At 38.7% G+C, this 10,914-nt stretch overlaps 4 protein-coding genes across 5 annotated transcripts in view; all 4 read left to right on the top strand.

The window, feature by feature from the left end:
* Positions 1-10,914, top strand: part of LOC128880339 (zinc finger TRAF-type-containing protein 1 homolog) — a 179,752-nt gene that overhangs the window by 146,426 nt on the left and 22,412 nt on the right. The window lies entirely within an intron of this gene.
* On the top strand, positions 78-940 carry LOC128880350 (39S ribosomal protein L23, mitochondrial). The gene is made up of 3 exons (XM_054130351.1): positions 78-237; positions 373-652; positions 743-940. The coding sequence occupies exons 1-3, from the start codon at positions 224-226 to the stop codon at positions 887-889; spliced, it is 441 nt and encodes a 146-aa protein (XP_053986326.1). The 5' UTR covers positions 78-223; the 3' UTR covers positions 890-940.
* Positions 2,737-7,567, top strand: LOC128880336 (polyglutamylase complex subunit TTLL1). 2 transcript variants are annotated; one of them, XM_054130326.1, is made up of 10 exons: positions 2,737-2,798; positions 2,968-3,099; positions 3,176-3,241; positions 3,323-3,501; positions 3,935-4,121; positions 5,024-5,225; positions 5,516-5,746; positions 6,976-7,085; positions 7,159-7,314; positions 7,383-7,564. In XM_054130326.1, exons 1-9 carry the CDS (start codon positions 2,737-2,739, stop codon positions 7,292-7,294), a joined length of 1,305 nt encoding a protein of 434 aa, XP_053986301.1. In that variant the 3' UTR covers positions 7,295-7,314; positions 7,383-7,564. The 2 variants fall into 2 exon arrangements, with proteins under 2 accessions (XP_053986301.1, XP_053986300.1); XM_054130325.1 differs by having other exon boundaries at positions 7,159-7,567.
* LOC128879918 (atrial natriuretic peptide receptor 1) overlaps positions 8,194-10,914 on the top strand; it is a 6,406-nt gene continuing 3,685 nt past the window's right edge. Inside the window, exons 1-2 of the mRNA XM_054129487.1 lie at positions 8,194-8,299; positions 8,755-8,923. Coding sequence (XP_053985462.1) covers positions 8,203-8,299; positions 8,755-8,923 — 266 coding nt within the window. The 5' untranslated portion in view covers positions 8,194-8,202. The remainder of the gene's footprint in view (positions 8,300-8,754; positions 8,924-10,914) is intronic.

Raw genomic sequence — 10,914 nt, 5'->3', positions numbered from 1 at the left:
AACTATTTTCACTACAAACTTGGCCCTTTTGCCACCGATGGCGCCACTGGTATACAAACCTGCTCACTGAGCGGCTTAGCGAGCGGTGGCTTTTTGTATGATCCCAATATTCTTCAACTAACCTAAACTTACATTGTTTAACTCTATTCCTATTTATAATTTACGTACATCATTTTGCTTGAACCTAATAAACTACAGCAAATATCTCATAAACGAAAAGAAAATGTCTACTCGTTGGTATGTATCCGTTTTACAAAATAATCATTCAACAGTTGTACTTCCTCAAGTATTTAAGGGTTATACCTCGAAAGAAGTTCACACGATTAATAATTATTTAATAATTTATCGCTGTATATTTGATTTATTTTTTAGGTATCCTATATATCAGAAGGGGAATCCACAGCTTCGAGTTTTCCTTCCAAACTTTTGGTTGAAATTGGTTAAACCTGAACATAAACAACAGAGTAATGTTGTGCAGTTTCATTGTTCAATGGAAATGACGAAATATGACATAAGAAATTATTTGGAAAAGATTTATAATGTTCATCCTGTGTCTGTTAAAACGAGGATCGCTCTTGGGGAGACAAGGAAGTGTCCAAGACATAGATGCGTCCTTAAAGATGATGATATAAAAATAGCTTACGTCCATCTGGTAAAGAAATAGCAATTGCATACATATTTAATGTGAATGCCTCTTATATTAAAAAATACTTACAAAGTAACATATTTTCTATAATTTCAGCCTAAAGGAGAGACATTTGTGTATCCTGATCTATTCGCCACAGTTGAGAAAAGTGCAGAAGATAGACTAGAAGAGACTACAAAAGAATTTAAACAGTTTGTCAAGCCAAATACAATGCCAGGTTTACCCACTTGGTTTAGAACCTAATGAACCTACATTTGTATATAGCAGAAAGAAATAAAATTTATTTAATTCGTATTAGTCACTTATACATTTATATAGATACCATAAGCTGAATACTGGTCCATAATAATTGCACAGATAATATTATATTTATAATATAAAAGTATAAAAATATATCCTACATATACAATTTCTAATAATAATCTTATATTTAAAGCATGAAAGATATATTTTGAACTAGGACCTTCCATTTCAATTGGCTTAGAACTCTGTAAGCATAAATCCATAGGATTTGCACTTGGGGCACTGTGCAATGTCAAATAAAAAAATGGTCTGAAAGGAGAAAGCAATGTCACTAACAGAACATGGCAGAAATGAAGCAAAAATTCACTGAAAGTAATTAATAATTTATACTCTGTTTATAATGAGCCAAACCTGTGGATGTTGTGGACAGAAGTAACGTACTCTACCCCTTGTCCAATATCCGCAAACATTACATATCACGTAGCAATGAGGCCTATGGCACAAGCATTTATCCGGAGACAAATTGCTAATGGCTATACCCCTTCCTCTGGCCTCCCTCACAGGGGCCCTTTTATTTACCTCGTTATAATACATTTTGTTGCTCCTAGTTATTAGATTATTTAATATTTATTATTCAATCCTGCATACCAGAGATGAACAGAATTTATTCTATCGAATAACTACTCAAATAAATTTCTATTCAATAATGTATCACGAGAATACCGACACGTAAAGAAGCCATTATTAAAGGAACAACGTTTCTCTATTATTTACGAAAGACTCGATCAACGAGAAGCAAAATTAACGTAGCACCTTAACACAAAATATTCGTTCACAATTTCCAAGTATTAGATCGCGATAATTAATTTGACACCAAAATATATCAACGATAGTATACTCACTGAGCTATATTCGATCGTAGTTCTTAATACTGGATCGGAGTTTTATTTGCTTCGTTGCGATTTTTACGTTTCTTTGAACGTTATCTTAAACGACGAATCTGCCGGTACGTTGGCGCATTTCTGCCACGTGAGTGGTTTTCTCAGCGAAGGCTGTACGTGGAACAAAGACAGCGATATAAACACACTTCAAACGAACGGCCGTAACCCCCAACAGTCGTATTTTTCTAACGGCCGAATTCATAAAAACTACGTCCGATTTAAGGTCTGATGAATATCACGACCCTACGTTATAGATATGGCAAAAAGGTACAATAATTAGGTGCATAAATATACGCTTCACCCATTATTTACGCATTACTTTTAATTTTTTTTAAATACGAGTAGTTACTAACGAGAAACAAAAGAAATGCTAGGATACGGCGCGTCTAATATTTCGCGACTTGTTAAGAAATAAAGGGATAAATTAACGTCTGCTAATTAAGAGTAGACTTTGTAATTATCGCGTTAATATAGACGACGTGTAAGAACTAAAAAAATTAATTCTGAATTTCAACTGAGTCTTAAATGTTAATCCTAAAATGGATTTGAGTGACACACTTGGACTTGGATGAAGTTAAAAAATAAATACTACGATAAATGTTTGATTGTATAGTTTCCACTAGTCTGTAAACAAAATTTAATCGCACTAGAAATTTTTAAGACTGAAAGCTAATTTAAAATATTAAGTTAGTCAAAAAGTTCGTTCGAGTGGTTACTAACTTGACGAGATCTTCTGGGAAAGATTATAAACCAAAATAAACCACAATATGTTACAGAGTAAATATATTTTCTAGTCTTAAAAGAATCGCTGTTTATTTGCGCGTAAACGAACCTTTTCGCCGACCTAATGTAAAACGTCGAAAGTTTTCGTATCCACGGCGAATCGATCCAACTTACGACGAAGGCATGGCGTCTGGAACGGAAAGCAAGCGCGTCGCAAATTTAAGTTTATCTACTAATTACGGAAGGTAATTAGGAGTTTGGAAAGCCACTCTTTTTTACCAATTATCGAGCGGAAAAGTTGATCGATAATTTAATTGTTATTTACGTATAAAGAGAACTACTCTTACCTTCGCGCGAAACAGGAGGAATTATTTCAGTATCTAATCTTGCTGATTAGATACCTTTTTTTTGCAGAGTATGCACCAGTGGAACGGACAAGACCAAGGTCGCGTTCTGCACGGACGTTGAGAAATCGATAATAGTACACAATTTCGAGAAAAGAGGCTGGGTCCAAGTTGGTCCGGAAGATGACTGGAATTTTTATTGGTAAATCGAATTCTATTGCTAGAGGATAAAAGAATAAGTTCACTCCATCGTTTAATGATTATTGTTACTGCTGCAGGGCGGCCACTCAATCATGCAGAACGATATTCAGCGTGGAGACTGGATACAGGATGGACGACAAACAGTCGGACGCTTTGCATTGCTAATTAGTTAATGAATTATTATCGCTAATTATGACGTTAAATCATTGTTATTATATTCGTAGAATCATCAATCATTTTCCGAATCATTACGAATTGACGCGCAAGGACCTTCTGGTGAAGAATATTAAGAGGTATCGCAAGGAGCTGGAACGGGAGGGGAATCCCCTCGCTGAAAGAGGAGACTGCCCTGGGAAATATTTATATTTAGACTTCATTCCAGTCACCTTTGTTCTACCTGCAGGCAAAGTGCAATTTTTAATCGACGATTGCTCGTTTATATGTATAAATATATTATATAATATGTGTAATATGTATAAATATATTATATAATATCTGTAATATGTATAAATATATTATATAATATTTGTAATATGTATAATACGTTTATATGTATAAGTATATTATATAATATTTGTAATATGTATAATACGTTTATATGTATAAGTATATTATATAATATTTGTAATATGTATAATACGTTTATATGTATAAGTATATTATATAATATGCGTAATATATATAAATATATTATATAATATGTGTAATATGTATAAATATATTATATAATATGTGTAATATGTATAATATGTTTATATGTATAAATACATAACTTAATTTATATACATGTATTACAACCAACTCGACGTAAGTACTCAAAGTTCCTACATGCACAGATTACAACATGTTCGTGGAGGAGTACCGAAAGTCGCCTCAGAGCACGTGGATCATGAAGCCGTGCGGCAAATCGCAAGGTGCTGGGATATTTCTCATCAACAAACTCAGCAAGCTGAAGAAATGGTCGCGAGAAGCGAAGAATCCATTCAATCCTAGCCTAACTAAAGAATCATACGTTATATCCAGGTGCGCAACACGTTTTGCTTTGCTTTTTCTTTATTATAGTGTAGTCATGTCTGACCATTGAGCTCTATCCTAACTGGAGCGTGAACTGCGAGAGAGAAGCCGGTCCGAGAGAGATGCAAGATGAGTGGTTCCGGTGGTACTATCCTATAGCAAATTTATGTGTGGAGGAAGAACAGACTGCTCTTTGTTTGAATTTCGCGGCACTCTAGGAATTATTTACAGATTAATTATGTACAGATTTGTACGTTATTTCCTTTCTATTTATATATATAAAACGGTAGAAACATTAATAATAATGACATAATAATGAAATAGTATACATAATTTACATACCATAATTTAGATCATACAAATATATACAATTTGGAATAGAGCTAAATTTTATTATTTGTCACAATTCAATTTATATTGTATTTATCCAATTTTATGCGGAAAAGAATCTGAAAGTAACTCACTCGACGATGCTCAACGATGCTCGGGTAGGTTATGTTACGGCGTACGTTTGTTCCCCTCTACAAATAAATTTGCTATAGGATAATACCGGAACCACCCATTTTGCATTTCTCTCGAATCTCCGTCGCCTCTACTTCTTCCTACAGTTGTTCACACTCCAGTTAGGATAGAGCTCAATGTGTCTGACTGTTTACAGTGTAAACTTTACACTCTTCCTGTGAATACATATTTTCTCCCTGCTCAGAATGCATTTATATTTGTAACTTCTTATCTCTTTGTCGCTTGACAACTCATCTCTGTGGGGGCTCGCTGGCCCCCCTCTAGCTCGGGTACCTCGGGCTTGCTAAGCCCGTACTGTAGCTTACGAAAACACCGCTACACCACCAGAGGGCTGCGCGACACGTTACGTTACATATCAACGACAATTAATATTCGATTCTTTCTTCCAGATACATCGACAATCCCCTGCTGATAGGAGGCAAGAAGTTCGACCTACGATTGTACGTTCTCATCGCCTCTTTTCGTCCCTTGAAGGCGTATTTGTTCAAGCTCGGATTCTGTCGTTTCTGCACGGTCAAATATGACACCAGTATACAGGAGCTGGACAACATGTACATACACCTGACGAACGTGTCCGTGCAGAAACATGGCGTGAGCGCGGCGTTGTTAGTTCGCGTGCTCGCCACGCGTTGTAAAGCTGGCGACTGACTTGCAACAGAACGCTGTAACGTAACTGCTCGGTACGAATTTTACGGTTCGCCACCAACGTTACATTACAATGCTTCCTACTCAGTTCAGTGAAATGTAGACGATCGAAGAGTTCGTCACTTGCTAGTCCGCCAAACTAAGCGAATGCTCGCGTTACGTTACAATGTTCTGTTGCAAGTCAGTCGCCGGCTTAACACCCTCGGATAAAAATAAAAATATGTATTCGTTTGTAGGAGGAGTATAACAGCAAGCACGGGGGCAAATTGAGCGTGCATAATTTGAGATTGTACTTGGAGAGCACACGCGGAAAAGCGGTCACCGAGAAGCTGTTCGCGAACATCACGTGGTGCATCGTGCACTCTTTGAAAGCTGTCGCCCCTGTCATGGCGAACGATCGACACTGCTTCGAATGTTACGGTTACGACATTATCATCGACAACGAGCTCAAACCGTGGCTTATAGAGGTTCTCTTAATTCGTAGAGAGTAATTTATTAGGTGGACCAGAAAGTAATGTCGTTTCTGGGAATGCAAATACTTGTTTATTATTTACCAGCTCACCGTGTACCAATCAATTTTTATCGATCAGGTATTGAAAATTTGCTCACTAGATGGCAGAAGGTTATTGATAACGGGGACAATTACATAATTGATTAAAAATAAAAGCATATTATAAATTTATTTGTTTGAATTTAATGTAAAAGAAACGACATTATAAATAGCATATTATAAATAGCATATTATAAATAGCATATTATAAATAGCATATTATAATAGCATATTATAAATAGCATATTATAAATTTATTTGTTTGAATTTAATGTAGAGAAACGACATTACTTTCTGGCCCCCCTAATATAGTTATATATGTGTCGAGAGTGGCGAATTTATTTCATAGATGTTTTATGCCGGAATACTCGAGATTCGAGGTCGTATGGTATGCTAATCTAGGAAACTTTGTCTCGCAATGACAAATTCATTTGTCAACAGACAAGGGGAGACCTACTGTATATTAATATTTTCGTGGAATTATTTTACGAGTGTATCACCAACAAATTCGTAGCGCTGGTTGCCGCGTAGTAGGCGCAGGAAAGGTGCCCCTGATACATGGCAACCAGAGTTACAGGTCGTCTAGCGGATTGCATCTAAAAGGATGCCGTTTCAAAAAGAAAATATCACTAATACTATAGGTTTATTTCCTAATAAAAATTCATTTGTCATGTATGAAAAAGGGTCATTGAGTCTCGATATTAATAAAAATCGCTGTCTATAAGCTAAGCCATCGCGTTAACTTTAATTGACGAGTATTTCGTTTTATGAGGCCGTAGTAGAGTCTCCAATATCTGGCCCGATAGTAACAGAGTGTTAATGAAAGCTCCATTTCGTTGACGTTGATCGTTTCATAAGATGTTTGAGGATTTTACGTGCAAACCTGACTAGCTAAAAGAACTTATAAAAAGAAACAGGAAGTACCTAGCCAGGGTCAGATTACGTTAGAGTGTCCGTTTAGGGAGGACGTCGGGAAGATACCAGCCTACAGTCAGCTGTGCAAGGGCAAACACTGAAATATTGACCCGATTCGGAGGACAGGTTCAGCGAGACATCAGAGATGTAGAACCACCCTTCGCGAAAATATTTCTTCCGCCTTTCCTTCGTTACATTTTGTATCAGCGCAATCTTTTCTTGTGCTTCTAGGTGAACGCCTCCCCATCGTTGACTTCTACCACGGTGAACGATCGAATCCTGAAATACAAATTAATCGACAACATAATTTCGATCGTCGTTCCTCCAGAAGGTATTCCAGAGTAAGTGCAACGACTTAAATCTACTCTTCATCTTGATGTTAGTATATTAATTATTACTTACGTTGCGTTCCAGCGTGAAATGGAACAAGATTCCTCAACCGGAAGCATTGGGGAACTTCGAACTCCTCCTGGACGAGGATCTGTGCGCCCAAGAAGACAAAGAGTACTCGTCTGGCAAATATCGCGGCTCCTCGAGCAAATGGAAATAATAATGGAGCCGTTCTAAAAAGCATTATTTTAAATATAAGTATATTCGTATCGTTACTGAGACGTTGCTTTGAAATACTTATCTTTTAGTTGTATCTAAAATCCACCCGGGTGTGATCAAGGGCTCCTCGAGGAAATGGAAATAATAATTCAGCCGTTCTAAAAAAATATAATAAATTTCAAAATCAACATCTCAATAAATTTATAATGTAAAACTCTATTCGCGTTATTATTGAGACGTTACTTGAAATACTTATCTTTTAGTTGTATCCAAAATCCATCCAGGTATGATCACTGGGGGATGATCGGGATCCGAAGCATGCGTAGACGCGGAGTGGGTGGCTCGTGGGCTTTCTATCGTCGAGGCGCATGTACCTAAACTTCCAAATGCATATCAGTTTGAGTATTTTACTCGCGCAACGCTAAACGTAACGGTCAAAGCAAGAAATCGTGAAAAAACGTATTGCGAGTGCGATTAGAGTGCCAGAGCCGTTCGAGTTCCGCGGAAAACACGCGTCAGAGTGATTCGAATGAGTTCTGTTGATAGTATATAAGGGTGAATCTTCTTCGGGGGCGGTTTAGATGTGTTCGAACCGGCGTTCCGTCACGTGGTACCTTTCACAATTAAATTCTATTTGAATAAAATAAGGAACTTCTGTTTCTGTAAGTATCAAAAGTAATCGCTACTCCCGCGAATACTTCGTGAATTATTTCGTAATATCGAGCAGAAAAATTTCAGTGTAAATTAATCGTTTACTATACGATTATACGATTTTGTATAAGGAACCTTCGATTACGACCGAGGTTTTCGTTTAAATTCCTGATCCATAGTCCATAGAATGCTAATACGTATTTTATATTGAATTATGTTGATCGACCGTGACGTGTCAGAATAATAGTGGCTAAAAGGATGGAGGATATTCTGTACAAACACGCGTTGCCCATGAGCGCGAAGTTTCTGATAATCGTCGGAATTTCTCAAACGCTCTTCGTCAACGTTTCACCAGGTGAGAGTAATTATTTATCTGTCATCCAATAATCTACTCTCAGCTATTTTTTTTTTAAACCAGAGTTTAGGTAGCGGAATTTTCAGCGCGAAATGTTTAAGAAACTGTGAACTTTGGGTTTTTTTAGCTCGAATGAAATAGAATCCAATAAAACTGCTTCGCGAGAATTTAGTAATCGAGAGCAGTGAAACGTTCAAACTTTATTGCGTCCTTTATCGGGGTAACAAACTATCGCCAGAATCGAGGCTGTCCCTTCCACTTTTTTTTGGTGTCACGAGCAGTCGCGCGCATGAATGAAATAATCGTCGTTTCTGAGCGATTTGACTCGACGGCTGACAACGTTGGGACGAGTTTTACTCGTTTGAATCGCAAATAGGGCTGTGTCACTTTGACACCGTTACAATTTAGGGAAGTCAACTGTGGTTCCCTTTAAAAATACGGTATTTTGCGCCCAGTGAATTACGAGAATTCACCAAGGATCTACAACATCGGTGTGTTGATGGCCTCCCATCTGAACAGCCCCTTCGACCTTGAAAGATGTGGCCCAGCCGTCGATTTGGCCTTAGCAGAAGTAAACGACTTTTTGAACGTCCACAACGTGCAGCTGCGAAAAGTTCAGGGAAGGTATGGCGACCCTATTCCTACAATAAACTTACAAAGTTCGCGTATACGCGAGTAAAGAAATATCGGAGAATCAGAAAGAGGGATATTTGTAGCGCTGGTTGCCACCTAGTAGGAGCAGGAAAGGTGCCCCTGATACACGGCAACCAGAGTTACAGGTCGCCTGGCGGGTTGCATCTAACAGGATGCCGTTGCAAACAAAAAATATTACTAATACTATAGGATAATTTCCTAATAAAAATTCATTTGCCAACAAGCAAGGGGAGACCTACTGTATATCGAAATTTTCTTGGAATGTTTTTACGAGTATGGCGCCCAATAAGTTTGTAGCGCTGGTTGCCACCTAGTAGGCGCAGGAAAGGTGCCCCTGATACATGGCAACCAGAGTTACAGGTCGCCTGGCGGGTTGCATCTAAAAGGATGCCGTTGCAAACAAAAAATATTACTAATACTATAGGATAATTTCCTAATAAAAATTCATTTGCCAACAAGCAAGGGAGACCTACAGTATATCGAGATTTTCTTGGAATGTTTTTACGAGTATGTCGCCCAATAAGTTTGTAGCGCTGGTTGCCACCTAGTAGGCGCAGGAAAGGTGCCCCTGATACACGGCAACCAGAGTTACAGGTCGTCTGGCGGGTCCCATATACGCGCACGATCCGCTTCTGACCGCGCGTTTACGTCGCTTCCATGCCGTTACGTTAATTCAATTGGGCGTGCATTTGCATAAAAAAGGAACGAGCCTTCGATACCGAGCGCGTTATTCGTCGACTACGCGCAGTTAAATGCAATCGTCCGAATTTTCGCGAGCAAGACGAACGAAGCGTCGGGAACCAGCGGCTTTAATCGGAGAACATTCGATCGGGCAGCAGGAGCGTATACATTACGATTCGTTAACGAAGGGAAGAAAGGGCGAAAATCGTCCAAGACTCATATGCTTTCCCGCGAATCGCTCGGTATCCAATCATTGCCCATTCAACGCCACGATTAATCTATCATTATCCCAAATTGCTACTCGGAATGTGACAGTACATTTCTGCCACCGGCAATTATCGATCACTCGACACGCTGGGGACACGCGATTATTCGAGACGATGGTCATCTGCGGAATTTCTTTGGATTTAGGGTGCCCACCACACTGGGATTCTTTTTTGCGTGGAGAAACCTTGCACACCAGAAATGTTAGTGTGTACTTCCTCGCACCACAGTATTCCTGCCGCATGCTCGATAGAAAAGTCCTGCTAACATAAAAAATCACATGAGTGAGAAATGTGTCTGCCAGGATTCGAACTCGGGCCTCCACAGTCCAAAGCCACCGCTTAGACCGCGTTGCCATAACTATCCTTTACCTACCTATCTAAAATGTTTAGATACGAAGCATGTTTCTGCTAATCGATTTTTGGTCAGTATATCCCTAATATTCTCGACGTAAATATTTCATCGTGTCGAGGCTTTCGCGTTACAGTAATTCGATGGAACGATGTTTGCGCTCCGGGAACGTGATCATCCATCAAACCGTTTACCTTTGTTCCTGCCGTGATATTGTTTCGTTCCGATAACCATCGTCTGGAGCCACTTTCTTGTTCCACCTTCGATAACAGAATCGCCTTGCCGAAAAAGAATTGATCGCGCCTACTGCTCCGATCATGTGGGACGCGTAATCGTAAAAGATTGCGCTCGTGGACGAGGCAGTGGACGTTTGCAGCAAATATTAGCCGAGAGGTGAAATTAAAGCTGACCTTTCGCTACACCATTCGGTACATCAACCATTAATGTTTCGTTGGTTATTTATACCCGCTTCCATTCCTACCTATCCAATTATTCTTCTTATGATCGTATTTTTTCTTATACAGCCAATATTCGTAACCTCTACTAAAGAAATTTGTCCGAATCAAATAAGAGATTTAATGTTTCTAAATAAATGTTTCGTTAGAAATGTTGGTCCGTAGCGCCGGTTGCCGGGTAGTAGGCGCAGGAAAGGTGCCCCTGATACA

The sequence above is a fragment of the Hylaeus volcanicus genome, chromosome 7 (genome assembly GCF_026283585.1).
Source record: "Hylaeus volcanicus isolate JK05 chromosome 7, UHH_iyHylVolc1.0_haploid, whole genome shotgun sequence".
Lineage (NCBI taxonomy): Eukaryota > Metazoa > Arthropoda > Insecta > Hymenoptera > Colletidae > Hylaeus > Hylaeus volcanicus.
This window is presented reverse-complemented; position numbering and strand designations above follow the sequence as displayed.